Below are 19,640 nucleotides of genomic sequence, written 5' to 3' on the forward strand. Positions count from 1 at the left end.
AGACTTCGTGTGGAACAGCTGACAGTGCAGTGAAGGTGCGACGTCTCGAGCAGTTAGCGAGTTAGCCAGTTAGCCTCCCGAACATTTTGACTTTCATCACCGTGTCGGCGCCGATAATCACCACAACATGGCTGAGACGGACCCCAAGTCTGTGCAGGACCTCACTAACGTGGTGAGTCGCCAGTAGCTTCGCCCTCGTTAACCACACTGGCTCAGCAACGGCAACAACGCTGCTAAAGCTGGCTAGCTGTCGTTAGCTAGTTAGCAAGCAACGACTAGCTAGAGTTTAGCTAATGTGTAGCTTTTCGTTCCATTTGTGTTTGTCTGTATAATAACAAAGCGCGTGTGTAGTGAACGTGTTGTGTTGTTTGCGCTTCCACGTTGTGTTGTGATGTTGTTGCTCTTCAGAGTCACGTCACTCCATCACAACTAGTAAAAACGCTTAGTGTTACATAAACAGCTCAAGCTCGTGTGTGTGTGTCGCTTCAGATGCGTTTGCATGAATCGTAACTTTTACAGTTGTCGATGTCGTTCGTGTGGAATCATTTGCGGTTTCGATCAGAAGTCACACAATTGATTTAAAGTTAATCTCTTGCATCGGTATGTGACGAGACAGCTGAGGTTGTGTTTTTTTGTGTTGCCATGGTGATGAGCTGGAAGACGAGGCCACGAGTTTCGGACAAAATGTTCATCTCTAAAAAATAATTAATATAAATAATAAAACAATATCTTACGCGATGTGTGTTCTCAGAAATTGTGGCATTAAGCTTATAAAAACTTCCCCCTTTTTCCTATAAATGTTAAAGGAGGTGTACATGGAGTTATGTTTTCAGTTATTCACTTTATTTCATCAATGCATTGTCTCACGGTTAGAGTTTCACCAAATGCATCTGAGGATGAAATGTAATGTAATGTGGTGGATGATCAAAATAAACTTCCTTCATATAAACACCTGGATAAGTTGCTTTGCAAAGTTAAAACTGAAGAATTTAGGGCAAACGACAGGAAACGATTTAAAGCAACGTTAGGGCACAGCTATAAGAATGAAACTCTACAGAGGAGAAAAGGGTAAAACCTAAATGAAATAACACACGAAAGTTAAAACAGTTGGGCAGATCAGAGCTACATTAAAAGGAAATAAATGAATGCAATCCAATTGAATTCAAAAAAGTGTATTAAACTACTGATCAGTGTCAGGTGGCATAAATACACTGATGGAGCCACATTACGTGATGAACAATTAAGAAAATGTTCTGTAGTGAATCAAAATGATCTCCCATGGTTACAGAGCTTTTACATTGTTGTCAAGGAAACAAGATACTTATGTTATCATTGTCTTGCTGCCTTTTTTCCGTCTTTAAAAATCATTCATAGAGCTCCAGCGTGGTGAATCATAGTTGGTGGTGCCACTGCCCTGTGTTGTTAATTTGGTTTGGAGCACTGGCTTTTGTTAGAATTTAAATTCCATCTTCTGTGAACCATTCATTTACAGTATCTGTGCCGTTTTGTGTTACAGGTCCAGACTCTGCTGCAACAGATGCAGGACAAGTTCCAGACCATGTCAGACCAGATCATCGGCAGAAATATCCTATCATGAAAAACACCAGCAGTCACTTATTCATTGATTATATTCATTAACATTCATAGTTGAATTTCATTTCATGCTTAGTCCCTAATTAACTCTTTGTTCATTGTTTAATCCAACATCTCCTTCTTGCTGCACTTTCAATCCAATGAATACTGACTGACAAACATCATTTTGCCCATTTAATAGTAATGTTTTTAGTTATTTACCTTAACCGTCCTTCCACTCGATGAGATGAGCACACGTATTGATGACTTGGAGAAGAACATCGCTGACCTGATGACCCAGGCGGGTGTGGAAGAGATCGAGGCACCGCCAGAGAAGGCTAAAGAGGGTCAAGGCTCATAATGAAGGTGAGAACGACGTCCAGTGAGCTTTCCACCTAGGATTTCACATTTCTTTCTCTTCATCTGGGTCCCGTTAAGTGCAGTAAAATGTGAACGAATGCCTCCTCAGTCTCGGACCATTTGTTTTGTCTGTCCCGCAGATAACAAGGTGTGAAGTCGGTCCTAACTCCGGGAGCAGCAGACTTTCTCATCCCTGAAAATGACTTCTATTGATTTGGTTTGTCGTTGTGTGAAATGCTTTTTTATATATATTGAATATTGTGATACACGGTTACAGTTGTGTAATGACTTGGAAAGCTGAACATTATTTGTAGGCTAGAATAGTGTGACATGCCCTCCGGAACTTAAAGTGCTCACATGCGGGAATGCAACTTTGGATTTTAGTGTGTCGACTTGGAGGTATTTTTTTTTTCCCCGGCTGCCATCGTTTGTCGTAGTTAATTCGGTCCCGTGAGGCGAAGGCCGACGGGGACAGCTTTGCTCAAGCCTGTGCTGAGAAGTGTAACCGGCAGGCTGACGGGCCAGTAGAAGCTCCACCCCCACCAACACGAAACATCTGAAGCCTGCAGTGTTTTACAAGCAGCACTGTTAACGACCAAGATGTTAGATGCATTCCAGTTCTGATTTTCTTCTATTAAAGCTATTTAATACGACGCTGTTTGTCATGTATTACACAATATTTGTCCAGGTGCTGAGTCATTTTTTAAAAATAATTAACTCTGAGGTGCTCAGTGTTGTTCAGTTTATTTTTTCAAGCTGTATTTTAAGAAGCAAATAATCTGGAATGACTGTTGCATGTTTTTTTTGCTCTACATTGTTTATGATGTATTGGAATGACTTTATTATTACACTTTAAGGTCTGCTGAGCAACAGGGAATTTATCTTCTATATCGTAAAAAATGTTATGTCACATTTATCACAGATGGAATTAGAGATATTTGTCATTTGCACACAAAGGTTGATTTTTGACAAACTGTAAATACGCTGTCACTGCATAACAGGAACCTTTATTCAAATGAATGCAAACACAAAATGTAAAAACAAAATGACTAACCAACATTATTCAGAATGAAGTGCCAAAAGTAACAGGATGGAATAACAGCAGTAAACAAAACATGTCACAAGGATGGAGCTTGATCATGTCACATGATCTCAGAGTTCAACATCAGCAGTCTTTGAAGGTACTGATGCAACATTAAAGTACTGTATGTTATATAAAGTGAATGGTTCCTTAATTGCGTCACAGTTTCAGCTCACGAGAAGGTTTCAGAAGTTTGAAGTTAGAACTCAAAGTCGAGCTCCGTCATGTCGATGGCCCAGGCAAACTTGTCCCTTTGGCTCTTATTATATATTTTTTCTACAGGCACCTCCATGTTCTTACTCCTACAACAAACAGAAAACAAGACTGTCAAGTATGCACTGTAAAATAAACATTAAACAACCAAACAGTTCTAATAGCTTGTGAAATCTTTCTTTTTTAACGATCTGCTGCTGCTGGAATACAGGCAGTTAAAATGGAAGCAAAACCAGAGAAGACAAGTGCTTGAACTCTTCGAAATATTTATGTCCGAAGAAATGTCAGAAATCATTGCAAATCTATTGATCTGAAAATACATTCATTCGTCTGTTTGAACTGTTAAACATTGTGCTCTTTGTAGACCTGGCCACACAGGTTTCTTCTGACTGACTCATCAGTAGGTGGGTTAATACTTTGATCCACTGAGCTCAACCAACATGAGCAAGTTACCATGGTGATCCACTCTGATTAAAAGTAAACCATCGTCATTACACAGAAAAGCCTGATGAGTAATCGTGGCCCCAGGTAGAGGAGGTCATAGTTCAATTTAAAACCTACGTTTGGTTGATTTTACGTAGGTTTGCACATGTGTGAATTTGTGTTTTAACCAAAACCCCAGAGTCCAGATCTGTATTCACTCACCAAGCCACACTAATGCGTGGGTCCAGATAGTTGAGCTTGGAGGTACCCAGTGCAACCTGTTTGTTCTCCTCTTTATCAGTCGCCTGGACCTCCATCTTCAGCAGCTGCTCTTCACAGCGCTGCACCGCTCCCTTCTTCCGCTCCACCAGCCTGTCAGAAAACAGGCCCAAAAAGATAGTGCAACAGAGTGACACAGTTAAACTAGTCAGAAATGGGATTATTGATTTGGAGGAGTCCTCTACTGTGGATTCTTTACATGATCTGGGCAAGCAAAGAGCAAAAAGGAGTGTTTCATCACTCGGGTGAGGATCCCTTTGTAAATAACTGCAGCCTTCACAAAACCACTAAACCCACCAAAAAAAAAAACACGTCAACGTAAAACATGCCATTCAACACCAGGTAGATTTGATTACTGGCTTAAATCTAGTCTCTTCATAAATATCCTTTTTGCTGTCTCAAATGATTTACATATTGCATAATGTGAAAACCGTACTGCACAGTAATGTACAACCAACAGTGTTGGTAATTGCCTTTTTACTCGGGGCAGAAAACACAAAAATATTAAAAAGCAGAGAAGCTGTGAGTTAAGAGCGAGGCTGAATTTCAAGATCTTGTGTTTCCTGTGGCTAAACTGCAGCTCATTATTCACACTGAAGCAGTTATGTAAGCTGTCTGGGTACTTTTCTATGGAGGATGTAACTGTGTATAGCGGGGCTTCTGTTTTAAGACTGTTTTAATGTCCCCAGCGTGACACTTATTAAAAAAAAATTCTCCACTACTGCAATACTTACACCTGCAGCTTTGGGTCTGGGCTGCCTTTGGTCTTGGCCTCCTTCTTCACCTGTTTCAGCTCCGTCTTCGCCAGGGCCAGCTTCTCCTTTCTAGCATCAATCTGGGTGGAGCACATCAGGGTATTGGCATGTTTTTATACATATATATTACTGTCAGCCTCAAGGTATCGTTTATTAGGCAGTAATGGTTACAAAAAACATGTGAAATTACAATTGTTCCTGCCTATGCATTGTGATGCAAATGTTAATGTGATGAATAAGACGTTCTTACCTTGGCCTGTAGATTTGCCATAGACTGCTCAAAGGTCTTTGGCAGCGCCCGCTGATGGTTACAGAGAATAGCAACTGCTCTGTTCGCTCTGTTGTAGGACAGCAGTTTCTCCACCTCATTGTCAGACTCTTTGGAGGACGACAGAATAGTAATTTGAGTTTAGGCAATTAAGTCCAACCGAGAACATGTATCTAAGCCTGAATCATGCAAGTTTAAAAGATAAAATCATGCTGGCATCCCTCATGTTGTTACTGCACACACACCATCCGCACCACACGCACAATTACAGGTTGCTGCCATTTCATTTCATTCATTCAGATCTCCAGTAGCTTCGTCTTTTTCTTCCTGGGGTTCAAACAGCACACACTGCAACTACATGTCAGACTTCAGATTGGCTCTCAGTGGCAATCCAGAAATGAGAAGCGAGTGTGACACTTTCATCTCTGAATGAGAGACGGTGGCAGACTCAGCCCATGGGAGCCCGATAAGAGTGAAGCAGAGACGCACCACACTGAGCAAAGTGATAACGTTCTCCTGCCATGGCTGGAAAAGCTAACTGACGTCAGGGTATCTCATATCAAACGAGCTAAAAATAACAAAAAGGGCAGAAGTGTGGTAGTGTTTTTTATCACGACTCCCTGACACATGCAGCCGGGCAATGAGACAATCAAAAGAGGCAGAAGAATAAAGCGCTACTGTAATTAAAGCAACACCGTGTAACATTTACTGAGCAACAGCGCCATCTGCAGGTGACAAATCATATAAGGCTCCTTGGCCAAGAAATTAAAGTGGTTTTCATATCTAGAAAAAATAACATCTATCAATGTGTTGAGTGGAGTTTAGTCACGTAGTCCCACTCACTGAACTGAAACATAACTGAATGGTGGATATTACCCATGATCCCCGGCTTCCAGGCCCAGCAGAGCTGTAACTAATACACCAAAAACTGTTTGAATTCTTCATTAAAAAAGTATTGGAGATAAACGTTTTTTTTTAATGACTTCAACTGATCTACAGTTCAGCTTCACTCTTCAACTTGCCGGACCTGATTCTGAGAATTGAAGCTGCGACTGTCCCTCACTTCTCACAGGAGATTGGTACCTGCTCATAGAAGTTACAGAGCGAGAACAGACGTTCAAGGTGCGGAGTGGGAATGAAGGAGGAAACATTCTCCCCATTTCCAAGTCGGTGAACCATCAAACCATCGAAGCTGCCGTTTCAAGGTGAAAACGTTTTATAGTGTTGCTTTAAGGTGTCGGTATCTGTCCTGCAGCTGAATATGAGCAGGCGCTTTATAAGCTCGAGTTTGTCACAGAGCGATTTATTTAAGGTTGGCCTGCTTTATAGTGTAGTGAATGTGTGAATTACTGTTTGTGAGCTCTTTGAGCTGCTCCTGCAGGACGATGGAGGCGTTATATGTCCTGAAGACCTTCGCAGTCAGACCCGGCATCAGGGAACTGAGATGCTTGTTCATCAGGCCTGTCTGCAATGAGGAGAAATGGGGGGGAAAACAGTGTCAAAGAACCACAGAGCCACAATCAAGACATGTCCTCGCCCACTAGGTGGCACTGTGGTATTGTAAGACCTCAGTTTGAAGCACCTGTAATATACCCTAACAAATAAAACACATAATATACCATCTCAGCCTTCATTATCATCATCCATTAGAGCAGGAAGATTAAAAAAGATCACAGTGCTATTTCCCCCCCTGACATTTCTTTAGGTTTTTATAACAAGTTGAAGCTGCCACGGCTAATGGTTTGATGGCCATTAGCTGCTGTCAAATGGCTGCAGCTTCACCAGAAACGGCAAAGAGATGAAATGGAGTTCAGACTGTGAGGGCACAGGACAAAACAAACATGTACGCTCACTGCACAAGTCCTGATATGAGGTGCAAACACATGGAGGAGTTGGGAGGCAGATTTCTAAACATAGATGAAAGCAGACAAATGTGTAGGGGGTGAAACATACAGATGAGTTTCAGTGGTGAGCTCACACGTCCGATAGAAGGAGAAAATAATTCCGGTGAAGATTACAATAATGATGTGGTTGGTTTAATCAGCGTGGGGTCAGCACGCGGCCGTCTGGGGCCACAGACGGCATGAGTCTGTGCGTGTCGCTGCAGGAGCCTATTAAAAACAGGACGAGGGTGGGTTTCCATGCATGTACGTACGTACGTGTGCACGCATGTACTAGGGAGCACACTGGCACACCAATTTGCTGTCGTGCCCGACTTGCTAATGAGCAACCTAACTCTGCCCCTGAAATGCTAATGAAGGTCTCTGCAAGTGTGAGGGGCAGGTGTGAGAGATGCTGCACACCAACTCCCTTGGCATGGTGTGTTGTGTGCACAAATGTGTGTGTTTGTCCTCCATGTTACCTCCTAAGGCATCATTACAACGTATCATTACTACACCTCTAAAATACACAATGATACACTCTTAACACACTGGTAGCCATTTTGTGGTGATGCCAACTGATGGAAGAGAGAAATATTGACCGTTTCCATTCTTAACCACTTGCGATGATCTGTGCATTTTTCACCTGTGTGTTCGCAGCATCAGTTTCCTTCTCTTCGGATAAATGGTGGAAAAGGAAAAACATAAAAACTACACTACACCGCAAGTGGTAAAGAAATGAGGTTACAGTTAACCTGAGTGTTTGTACTGCAGCACTGTCGACAGGAGGCGTCCTGACAAGTCTGACAAACACACTGTAGACAGTAGCAGCAGCCAGCAGGGGAATATCCTCAGTCGACACAAGCTTCATTTATGTTCCTAAATAAGCACCATTATGCTCTGATTCATTTAATTCCTTGTCTAACAATGCAGGTGAAGATGACACAGCAACATATCTCTGTAATTCACTCCAGTCACTGCAATGTTATTCAGAAATCTGTCACAAAAGACACTAAATTTCTGCTATGCTGGGCCTTTAAAAATGATCAGTATGCTTCAAGCAAAGTGCTTGTTGGATAATCAATTACTGTCGGAAACCCTCTTGTCCCACAGTTTTCTGCTGTTTCAACTTTGCCTTTTTCCAGTGTTGAGTTTGTGCCTTTCACGGTGGTGACACCTTAACATTTAGAAGACTGCACCAATGTCACCTCGCCTCAAGCCGGAGTATGAAAGGAGGAAGCGGCGTCTCCACCTTACAGTCGGTGCACGCAATGACCAATCCTCCAAGCATATCCACGGCTTGAGGGACTGCGTCCGAACGAGCTTTGAATTTTATGAAACCAGCAACGGGCGCACTCCCAATTTCCAGCTAGAACAGCTATAAACTGTTTGACCTTAAGACGTGGTTGGATGACACGTTGTACAAACTATCAGGCCTAAAGCATACGAGCAATAATATCATAATAAGGTTTTCTTGAGAATATCCACACTTGACCCAGCCTTAGGACTTTTCTATTTGCACCATTTAAAACAACTTTGCAGACACTGACAGATCAGTTTGTGTTAAATCCTAAATTTTGCACAGGTTTGAGCAGCATCACATCATTATAATAAATAATAATAACAAACTTGATTTATATAGCACCCTTAAAAACACATTTACAAGGTGCTTAACACATTTTTTTTGAAAAACAATAGGAAACTATTTAAAAGCAATTTGAAGATAACAATATATGCATATATATTTTGGATATTTAGATAAAATGTGGCCAACTCAGTCACCTCTTTCCAAACTGTGCATAAAACTTCATGTGAGCAGCACTGAAGCAATTAACCAAGCTCAGCAGCCAAGTCAGTTAAGGTCCAAACATCAGAGAGGCTGTTAATGGAACATGGCTCTGAGAACTCTCTACCTCCCTTCACTCTTCATATTTTACATTTACCATTTAGTCCAAGTATTCCATTTATTTTTTTCACTTCCCTTTGAAAAAAAACAGCTGAGGAAATCAGCAGCACGCTCTCCAGTTCCATTCTTTCCATCTTTCTCCATCATTATTACTACATCTGCCTCCTCACCTCCGAGGGGCTGTCACTTCTGGCCGTTTCCCCTTCTCCCTCCATCTTTCCGACTCCTACCTTTTCCCAGCCGTTGTCCACCTTCTCCCTCCTAACCTGCCCTCACCTGGACCAGCTGTCATTTTCCTACCACTCTACTGTTACACACACACACACACACACAGACAGACAGACAGACACACACGCACTCCTCCGCTCTCTCTCTCTGTGTGGCCTGGCCTTTCAGGGTGTCAATCAGGCCTGCCCACAGCAGCTATTACCATTCCACCTCCAACATACCCTGACATTTCCCGACACACTAGAGGGCAGAGCGCAGAGGCACCACACTCCCTCCCTGCAATCGCTCCTTCTCTTCATCTCACCCTCTCACTCCTGTCCGGTCTGGGGGTCTTCATTTTCCCACCTTTCAGTCTTTATAACACGTCGCTGCCTCTCACGCCTTCCTTGTGCTTTTCTTATCGGCATATCTTCCTCCCTCCATTTCATTAAACGCTTCTCTTCCGATGTGGCCCTTAATCTGTTGCATACATTCGCACCTACAACCTCTTCTCTCTTTGAGAGTTTCACTTAACACTCAAGGTCACAAGCTGCTGTCGCCTGGTTTCCACTGTAACTAACCTGCTTTGATTGACACTGAACGTTTCCCCGAGAAGGACAACATGACGTGTAGATTCAAACAATGCTGTTGATCTTTTGTTTTATAATGACAAGCAGCCTGAGAAGCCCCACGTCTCCTTGCGGAGGAGTCGCCTCACTTCTGTGTGGCCCTGCAGCCTGCAGCTACATGAAGAGGTTGAAAGGACGGCAGATTTCTTATTTTTTTGGTGTGGAAATTCATCTGCCCACCATGTTCACTCTCAATTTTCACTAGCGCAGTTTCATTTTTATCTGCCAGAGTCCATCCCCCCTCTCTCTTTTGAAACTCCTTTTCTGCTTTCTCTCTCCCCGCTTCCAATATTCTCCCTCTTCTCCTCACATCACGTTACTCCTTTCATCTCTCCACACCAATGGTTCATCCTCATTCAATCTCATCTCTTACACCTTACAATTTAGTCCCTGCTCTTCCTTTACCATACCCTTCTGTGCCCAGAAAATATATTTTCAAAAAAATGTAACTCTAATTTGCTTTCAGTCCATTTCTTCAAATATTACTCTCCTCAGGGGGTTTTCGCACACTTTTTTCACAACCCCAAAGAATAAAGATCCGTTACTCTTTACTTGTGAGCAGATAATACCAGAGGATTTTGTTTGCCACTTCCATTTTTCAATACCAAGATGTAGAGCGTCAGCTTGGCAATGTTTTTTACAAAATATATCATCTTTAACATGTTTATAATGGGTATAAAACATGCTAAACATTTGAAGAAAGAAATGTAGAGGCAGTTGATGAGATACTCACATTAAGTCTGTCAAAGAGGTCATCTCCAGGTTCTTTGTTCTCCAGGAAGAGTTTAAGGTTCTTAAAAACCTGAAATGATACACACATTTTAAAATTATAGTACATCTCAACCAAACCTGACGTTTCACTACTTTATTAAATACTAATATTTGGGTTGAATAATTCTTCAAAAGTTTCTGTTTCACTTGAGATCTACATACAGTGTATAAATCAGGATCATGGATCATAAATATGTGAAACACTTCCTCCTGTTGAGCTAAATATCCCTAAACAGGTGCCACCATCTTGTTTTTTTGATGTCATTTGGAGCCAGAGGCTGTGTCATGGTCCCGGTCGACCAATTGCAAGTCATACTCAGCTGTCAATCATGATGTTTCACTCCATTCGCATCAAACAACTATTCAAAACTAATTCAGGAAATTGAACATTGAACATACATCAGTGTGATAACAACTAACAAAAAAGGACAGAAACAATCATTGAGATAAATGTATATAAAAGGTATAATTAGACTTTTTAGTTTATGTCCCATCCACTGACATGGAGGAGGACCTATACTGCAGCAAGCCACCAGGGGGCAATCCAGATGCTTTGCCTGCCCTTAGGGAGCTTCAATCACAATCTCTGGTAAGGACATGGTGTGTTTATATGGTTGGAAGGGAACAGGAAGCCAACCAATCACGTATCAATTATTCAACATTGCCAACATTACAGGCCTGACTGGGGCAATTTGAATAAGATGGATGCAAAACACTGGAGATTCAATTACCTTCAATATCAATAAATTCAACAGGAGAGGTGGAATGTGGCAGTGGTTCTTTAAAAGCTACTTTGAGTCAAATCTAAAATACAAATGGTGAAATTACACAGTAAATACACATTATAATTCACTTTACATATAAGGAGTGTAGTGTGCATGTGTTTGGCGCCTGAGCAAAATCGACACAATTATTGCTGACATTTCCAGCGACTCCACAGATGCACCGGTCCCCAAATAAACCAGTGAAATGTGCCAGACACCAATTAATAGCAACAGATGTGTTGCTTTATAAACCAGACGGACATATTTCACTTGGTGGTTTGCTAAACATCCCCCCCCCCGACCGGAGAAATCAACAGAAAATATATATTTAAAAAAAATTAAAAAATCAATGTCAGTCTAGAAGTTAGAGAAGCACAGAGACCGCAGTGAACTTCCCTAATTGGTCGAGTGATGTGTGTGTGTGCGTGTGTGTGCATTTGCTGAGATGGGAATAATCATTTAGAAAACAGATAGATATATAAATATTTAACAGGCTTAAAGTACTCAACAGAAAAACATTTATGCAGCTGCAGGTGTCCCCACATTCAGGGGCTGTTTGATAAAGTCGTTCAGCGTCATTCTGATGTAAGTGCATCCTTGTTTATAAACAACACAACAGATTCTCTGAGGTGGTAACGAGTCACTGGCAAAGGATGCATGTGTGGGAAAGGCAAAGAAAACACATATGGATCGCGTATTATCTGATACATCAAATATTTATAACCCCAAGTATCATTAAATGTTGTCAACCCCCACCAGAGGTTAAAAATGAAAATGTCTTCCCGCTATCCTTCCATTTTATACCGAGTGACATTTAGCTGCAATCCCACTGATTTCCCTGGGAATTTATGATGCTAAAATATGCGAGGGACTAATTAATACTAAGTAATGTGTTGCTTTTGAATGCACGTTTGAATAATTATATGTTCTGCCAAGAAACAAAACACTTTGGCTGTCAGGTGCTAACATTTCTTTTTCCATCTCTGGAGCAGAAGATAGCCGGAGCCGACACCAGAGGAGGGGTTGGAAATTTGCATATGCATATGCTCCCGCAGTGCACACAAACATACACAGACACACAGACACACAGACACACAAACATACACAGACACACACAGACACATTTTGTCATAGGCCACTTTGGGGAACATTAAAAACCCTTCATCGTTCATTTCTTGACAACTGACTACAACCATAACCACTTCTTGAAAAAACCCTTAGCCTTAAACTAATAATTCTTAATCTTAAAACACATCATTACCTTATGTTAAGAGGTTATGTTTTCATCTGTGTTTGTCATTACACAAAACCTACTGGATGGATTACCACCAAACCTGGGCCAGGAAAAGAACCCATAAAACTTTGGTACAGATCCAGAACATTTTTTTCACTTATGTTTCATGGAAATAATTCATGGATCTTGATTTGCACATTTACGGGACCGATATTTATGAATTCTACAATTTGGTGCAGCTGGACTGAATGTCAGTGGACTATAGGGCCTCGATCGAGGTACGTGCTCTACTCAGATTAGAAGCGTGACCAGTTTACTTAAACCAGGTCATGTTGCTTGGATGCAATGACCAGCTTCAGGTTACCTCAGTTGGAAGGTTAAAAATCCCCCCCCATGAAGATGTAATCCAAGAGCAGCAGAGTGGAGCAGAGGGACAGTTCAGCAGTTCTAACGGACAAATTAAACCAGCACAGCCACAGGAATCCAATCTACAGTTGTGGCTCGAGGACATTTCTCAGTTCCTTCTCTGCTTCAGGCTCTGTGCGTGCACGTGTGTGTGTGTGTGTGTGTGTGTGTGCATGTGTCAATATGCACGCATGTGACCTTCTCTGCAGGGACTTCTGCCAAAACCCAAAGGGCAACACCTAGATTATTATAATGAAATATGTTGGTTTTTCTTGTATCTCAATGAACAGCCCTTATATTGGAGTATTTTTGCTGATGTCTTTTCCAATGGAGAATTGATTTGTGTTTTATGAACTACATTAAGTAGCTTAAAAATAATATTCACAAAATTAAATTTCAGATGCAAACAATAACAAATGACAGGTGGAGAGGATGGATGCAGGTTCGGAGGTATTAATCACTTTGTGCGTCTTTTTTTCCCTTTACCTTCTTGATGACGGGGACTTTGTTGTAGTAGCGAATGGAATCTTTACCCAGGAAGTCGAACTCCACCACACAATCGCTGCCGTCCAGCTGCTCGTGCAGCGTGATGTGCTCGACACGGAGCGAGCAGCAGCCCACCGTGTCTGCCGTCTCTCCCTCCTCCTTCTCATTACCAGCTCTCAGTGCCAGCTTGTTTGGTGCAGAAGATGCAAAGATAAAACACACGTCAAAGCCAAAGACACACAACCATCGAGGACTCTAACCAGCAACTCTTCCATTCACAGAGCAAACGTGAAAAATCAGACGACAATTAAACGTATTCATAAACACACGAATACTCGAATTAAAGTCTGTGATAAACGCAACAAAGCTGAATCTGAATAGAAACGGTCTTTGGCACGAGCCAGAAGCAATCACACACTCAATCTATCTTTTCACTCAGTGCAGACTGAGATTAGCTCGGGGAAGAAAATGGCTACATATAATCAATTTTCTTCTTGTAGAAGATCTTCCATCTTGCTATGAGAGAAAACAGAAGAGGCAATCAAGACACATTGCATTGATTTCCAGTACGTCCACATGGCCCTTGGTATTAGACCTGGGCATTAAGGAGAATCTGACACTGACAAAGGTTTCTCTCTCTGTGTAAACATTAAACTTCAGTTTTTCCTTGTGAGCCATCACAGGAGCAGACCTTGTCTATGAAGTAGAGGGCCACAGCTCTCTGGCGAGTGACCATCTCTTTAGACTTGAGATCCAGGAGGTATTGGTTACGAATACTCTCCACGTATGTCTTCAGTTTCCTGGCGACCTCGTATTTCTCCCAGTCCTTCTCTCCCTGCATTGACAGAATGACAAGAAGCAAGACGGGATGAATAGGAGGAGCAGAAATAGAAAGCGAGAGTGAGCTTTCTCTGAAAACAAAGAACTAAAGAGACACAACAACAACATGACACCATTTTCCTTGAAAGGTGTCAAATTAGATAGTTTTTTTCCAAAGGTAATCATGACGTGAGTGCAGCCTGTTAAGTCGCACAAAAGAAAATATAAAAGCACACAACTATAATGACAGGATTCTCTCTTGCTGTAGGTTATTATATTGCAACCAAGAAAAAACAATTAAACCCATCATCAGTGAAGACACACATACATATTGTCATGGAGACTAAGTGGAATAACTTAACCTTTACACATGAAAGATGGAAAATGGGAGGAGGAGGAGACCATGAATGAAAATGGGAGATTATAACACAAAGATAACCCACAGGGGGATTCCATTTACACTCCACACACCAGCATTATGGAGTTTTTATAGTTAAGAAATAAAAACATCCTTGCAAATCTGTTTCCTCTGCAAAGAAATGCTCTCCTAGGGTTCTGCAGGTTTCATCAAGTTAATTTTAAAACTTTTACTGAGGTAATGAATGACATTTAAGACTTATAACTTCTCATAATCAAGGGTAGGGTGAGGTAGCCTAGCAGAGGATAACCCTGATATGCCACATTATCCTGTATAGTTTAGGCAGAGACAGTAGGTATCCAGTCTTTACTACAGCCAAGCCAACATTAAGACCTCACCTGCCTTAACATGTTAATGCCGAGTATCCCTGTCTAATTCAGTAGGAGGCTTTTCCCTGTTTGCATCCGACCGACGGCCTACCTTGAGTTTTGAGTTGGCGTTGAGCATGATGTATTTGATGGAGCCCTGGATGTTCTCAGTCCAGCTGGCCAGCCACGTCACAGTGTTGTCATGCCGAACCTCTTTCCAGCGGTGACCAGCAGGGGGCAGCGGGACACACGCTTCTCTGTCAGAGCAAGAAAAAAACCAAACAGTTCCAGCAATGGAGCACTTGACCCCGATAAAACCTGCTGAATATAAATGTGAGACACCCAGTACCTGATATAGATACAGCAAATGTAATTTCAATCATTGTGAAGAAACACACGAGTACAAGAAACGTTTTCATTCAGCACTCGAGGCCACTGAGTGAATAAGTCATGCATAGCTACAATTCTTGAGCGATACAAACCATATTCTAGTGGTTAGACATTCTGTGTTGCAGTGTATTACCATAATCTGTGCAGCTGTCAAAAAGGCTACGCTTTGTTGCCTTGCAAGAAAGATGGTAATGTACTTTTTGTGGGAAAAGATAGAAGTGGTTTCTCTGTGAATCCAAACTTTTAAACACTTTGTGCACTGAGGTCTTGGTTTATTTTCTTGAAGTCAGTGAATAAATCTTGTGACAGTCCCACTCTCACTTGCTGCAGTTGATGATGACGTCCTCTGGCTGGATCCTCTTCTTCAGCATGCCCTGCTTGGGGTGTTCGCCTCTGCCCCTGAACAGCCCTGGAGGCTCAATCTTAAAGTTGCCGATACGCTCTTTGTGGTGGTCCAGCATGCAGAAGCCATACTCATCCACTATCTTCTGATTGGCTTCTTTCAAAGCCTTGAGATATCGAGCATAAAAAAAATACACAGAACCTAAATGATCTACGCCAACCTTCTTTAGACGCTGACAGGAAGATGTGAAAGCAACATCAAGCACACGTGCAGAAGGAAAGAAGCTAGAGTCTCTTACCAGCTTCTCCTCCTTGCTCATGTTTTTCCTGACCTCCACCTTGGCTTTGTGCATCGCGTGGATCTCTCCAAAGTCACATTTGTCAAGAACCTGAATCAGTGATCTCTCCTCATGGGTCATCTCCTACACACAAGTGTGGGCATTTTTTACTAATTGACATTTCAAATATATTCTACAAAATCATCAAGGATTGATCTATTAAAATAATAATTAATATTCCAGGAAGCCATCAGTTTTTTAAATAATACATGTACACATATATACAATATACATCTCCTGTAGCTTCACTTGTTTTACACTTTCTTGTGATGCAGAAATTATTCAAAATTAAAAAAAAAAAACATTTTATCAATATGAATTAAAATCTTCAGAACAATACATTAAGCTAAGAAGTGCAGGGGTCTAAATAAGATGATTAAAACAATAAAGCCACTTTTACTAGAAACTGAGCATTTTACTCAAATCTCCGAGCGCATCTACAACACTAATGTTCCGAGTCCAAAACCTTTAACTTGAGGAGGAGGCAGACAAAAGGTCTGCACACAACATTACATTATTAAATTTACCGGGAGCTATTAATCGAGTGTGCAGAACCTTTGTCTGTTCAAATAACGCATTACAACAATAATGTATCATAAAGACCAAATACGACAAGCATGATCGGAGCAGATCAGTGACCTTTCATTTAATTACTCATCTTTATGGAGGCGCAGAGGACGAGGGGAAAAAAGGAAAAAGTGGTGTCGTTACGAAAGGCCAGAGTAGAGACCATTTCCTCTCTGCACCAGCTTCACCAACCGTAGTGACGCTGCAGCAGCGGCTGAGTTTCAACTTTCTAAAGTTGCTGCACACGGGGTCATTCTATTGATGAGGTCACTAACAGGGCAACGGGACGGAGTGTCTCAGTGGAGACTAAATGGTTCCTCTCAGAATCGTCTGGGTTTTAAAACGTAATGACAGGATGAAGGCTTTTAATACAGCCTCCTGCTGTCGGGCCAGAAAGGTGCAGCAGCAGCAACTACAGGCGGACATCAAAAATGGCATTTTTAAAAAAGGTCATATTGACCTAGAGCAGAACAATATAACAGTAAAATAGGGAAATGGTTTTTAACGACCCCCCTCATCCCCACAGCAGTGCTATTAAAGAAAAAATCTACAATATTTATCACATAAAAACATAGATCTTAATATAAGGGAGACTTAAATTGACAAATTAAACCTGAACATATCCATTCAGGATAAAAGTAATGACTCATCAGGTTTGTCAGAGCAGGACCACTCTCGAAGTTTTGTTGTGCAAAAACAGACCTCTACATAAACACACATGTGCTAACACATCCATCCACACACACACACACACACACACACACACACACCTCTCTGCAGACACACTCTGACAGTGTGGACACGCAGTCAGTCTGCGTGTCTAAGCATGACTGACACCCGACAGTGGGCGGGCACTGAGGGCAGTGGAGCGAGGAGAGTTTTTTTCCGGCTATAATAAAACACTTTAATTGGATTTGTTCATATGCAGGGGAGCTACTTGTATGGATTAGCATATCAATGCCTTCACACAAATCGTATTTTCAAGTGCATTGAGCACTAAGCAGCGCAAAATTAATTCTGCATGATATGCCTTGGGGCTTGGCACTTGTGTTTTCTCTACACAGAGGACACCCTGACACCCTGTCACACACACACACACACACACACACAACACATACTTTTCCACACACTCTCCTATTTACAGCACACACATATTCTAACACAAAGCTCTGAGTACAGACAACTTACACTGTAATTGGATGTTATCAAGCTAAAGTTTTCGCAGCTGACATTTTCAGAAGCTGACACTGTTTAGATGTTGTACTTTTTATGCCAACGTAAGCATTGTTCAACTGAGGGAACAGCAGAGTAAACACGGTTGATACAGGGAGGTTTTAGCTACGACAACTTATTCATGTATACAGCAAATTATCCAGAGCAAACAAAGCTTGCAATCATCAGCGCTGTAGCAGAATCAAGGGGAAATGTTGCAGGACGAAAAAACCACAACAATTCACATTGAGAAAAATCTGAGAAGACTTTAGTACAGCACGGGAGTGTGTTTTATTTGAAATTTTATGGAGATGTCAAATTCTGTTTATTTCATTTTCATCACTAGGGATAAAATTCTGAGCTGCGGGAATCAGCTGTAAGAGGCAGTTAGGGTTTTTTTCTTTTTTCTTTCCAGAACTGAAGAAGAGGAAGAAGAAACACCTGCTCACTGTCAACACTTGCTCAATGAAGAACATTTCAACATGTTCCCTTCTTCCACTTCTTCAGTCGTGTCTGCTCCGCCTACGTACCTGTCACAAAACATTCAGCCGTGCAAGAGACTTTTTGTTGAGCTGAGGTCCTTCCAAAACTGGCATAAGGTGTCAACAGCTATAAACAAGTTAAACTTTTAAAACCATGAAATGAAATTTGAGACCAAACCTCTGATAGACGTAACAAACAAACAGTGAAAATATACTTGTTCTAAATAAACACATTTATGTCTGTTCAGACTCCAGCGCCTTGATCCCCATTGACCCACGTTTGAAGGATTTGGCACACAGAGCCGTTTGTATCATAAGCACTTCCAGGCACTGGCTGTAACCACCACAATGACTCAGCATTCTCAAGCTTCTCATTTTCCACTTGTTCATCAACGAGCTAGCCAGTTGGTTAGAATGGCAATAGTATAATGCACAATCTTAACCAGAGATAGACTGACGATGTTGCGTATATAACGGAGCAGATCCCTCCCAAACTTAGGACAATTTAATTCATGGGCCTTTTATTTCTAAAATTGAATTTAAGACATGTGGCCTTTTGCATTTACCTTCCTCCAGTCTTGAAAGAAGTTCTCTCTGAAGACCGTTTTGGTGGTGTACTCGTGGTCCAGCATCTGGGCAAAGAACATTGCCACCTCCTCGGCTGCCAGGCTGAGCTTCACCTTCTGACCTGTACGGATACAAACACAAGCACATCACTACAATTCTCATTACTGACCCGTCGTACATGTTACAGGAAGTGAGGCAGAATCAAAACAATAAAAATAAAACAGAATGCAGCTTGTCCACCAGGCTCAACGGTTTGTGTTCACACCCTCCGGAGTTTGATGAAACTCCAGCATGCAACAGCATCCACCTCAGCTCCTTCACAATCCTGGCAGACTAATCCATACATTTATAGACCGGCCGTTTTAGAGACAAGGACAAAGATCTACATTCAGCCCCTTGACTACCAGCGAGCTACAAACAAGCACAAGCACGCACAGGAATTAACAGATCAAACCAACTTCCCACAGGACACTGTTGTGCCTCGACTGCTAAATAAAGCAAAAACAATTACAGTCATCAATCAGTGTTTGACCCGATACACCTTTGGTGTCCTAAAGATCTGATCGTGCGTGTCTTGTGTGTGTGAACAACTGAGTTTGCACCGCCTTCATAGAATTCTTTGTTTTAATTCACAACTTTGTCCAAGGTTTCTCCTCCTCAGAGCTCCACGGTTTGGGTTTAATTTCTAAGGTTTTTCTGATATTATTCACCTGTTCCCTTTCCAGGAGTTCCTCAATATGCTGAGTCAGGGTCATGTGAATGTGGTTGTGTGAGTGCAGAGCAAGCTGTGTAATTTAAACACTCCAGGCTTTGAAGGTCAAACATGCTGGTGTTGCATCAGTGGATGTTAATATGTTCAGGACTGGGTGTCCTGTGGAAAGATGATTCCTCTTCTGCACAGCAAAGTCAGAATGTAGAATAGACTTAGGGGGAGATGAGTTTGTTCTTACAGCACTTAAGTTAT

At 41.7% G+C, this 19,640-nt stretch overlaps 2 protein-coding genes across 2 annotated transcripts in view; one reads left to right on the top strand and one right to left on the bottom strand.

The window, feature by feature from the left end:
- hsbp1b (heat shock factor binding protein 1b) lies at positions 1–3,387 on the top strand. Its single transcript, XM_035157208.1, has 4 exons — positions 1–172; positions 1,517–1,583; positions 1,812–1,938; positions 2,073–3,387. Exons 1-3 carry the CDS (start codon positions 128–130, stop codon positions 1,931–1,933), a joined length of 234 nt encoding a protein of 77 aa, XP_035013099.1. The 5' UTR covers positions 1–127; the 3' UTR covers positions 1,934–1,938; positions 2,073–3,387.
- zgc:173742 (DNA topoisomerase I, mitochondrial) overlaps positions 2,913–19,640 on the bottom strand; it is a 25,499-nt gene continuing 8,771 nt past the window's right edge. The window contains exons 9-20 of the mRNA XM_035157206.2: positions 18,676–18,797; positions 15,810–15,932; positions 15,490–15,677; positions 14,891–15,035; positions 13,925–14,068; positions 13,234–13,419; positions 10,307–10,375; positions 6,302–6,416; positions 4,934–5,061; positions 4,663–4,763; positions 3,872–4,021; positions 2,913–3,315 (exon numbers count right to left, since the gene is read on the bottom strand). Coding sequence (XP_035013097.1) covers positions 3,213–3,315; positions 3,872–4,021; positions 4,663–4,763; positions 4,934–5,061; positions 6,302–6,416; positions 10,307–10,375; positions 13,234–13,419; positions 13,925–14,068; positions 14,891–15,035; positions 15,490–15,677; positions 15,810–15,932; positions 18,676–18,797 — 1,574 coding nt within the window. The 3' untranslated portion in view covers positions 2,913–3,212. The remainder of the gene's footprint in view (positions 3,316–3,871; positions 4,022–4,662; positions 4,764–4,933; positions 5,062–6,301; positions 6,417–10,306; positions 10,376–13,233; positions 13,420–13,924; positions 14,069–14,890; positions 15,036–15,489; positions 15,678–15,809; positions 15,933–18,675; positions 18,798–19,640) is intronic.

Source organism: Hippoglossus stenolepis, chromosome 5, assembly GCF_022539355.2.
Source record: "Hippoglossus stenolepis isolate QCI-W04-F060 chromosome 5, HSTE1.2, whole genome shotgun sequence".
NCBI lineage: Eukaryota > Metazoa > Chordata > Actinopteri > Pleuronectiformes > Pleuronectidae > Hippoglossus > Hippoglossus stenolepis.

What these genes read in the sequence shown, in the direction of transcription:
- hsbp1b (XM_035157208.1), top strand. Translation starts at nt 128, where the DNA reads ATGGCTGAGACGGACCCCAAGTCTGTGCAGGACCTCACTAACGTG. An exon ending in TGCAGGACCTCACTAACGTG is followed by an intron (nt 173 to 1,516) that starts GTGAGTCGCCAG and finishes TTTGTGTTACAG; the next exon opens with GTCCAGACTCTGCTGCAACA. An exon ending in AGACCAGATCATCGGCAGAA is followed by an intron (nt 1,584 to 1,811) that starts ATATCCTATCAT and finishes CCGTCCTTCCAC; the next exon opens with TCGATGAGATGAGCACACGT.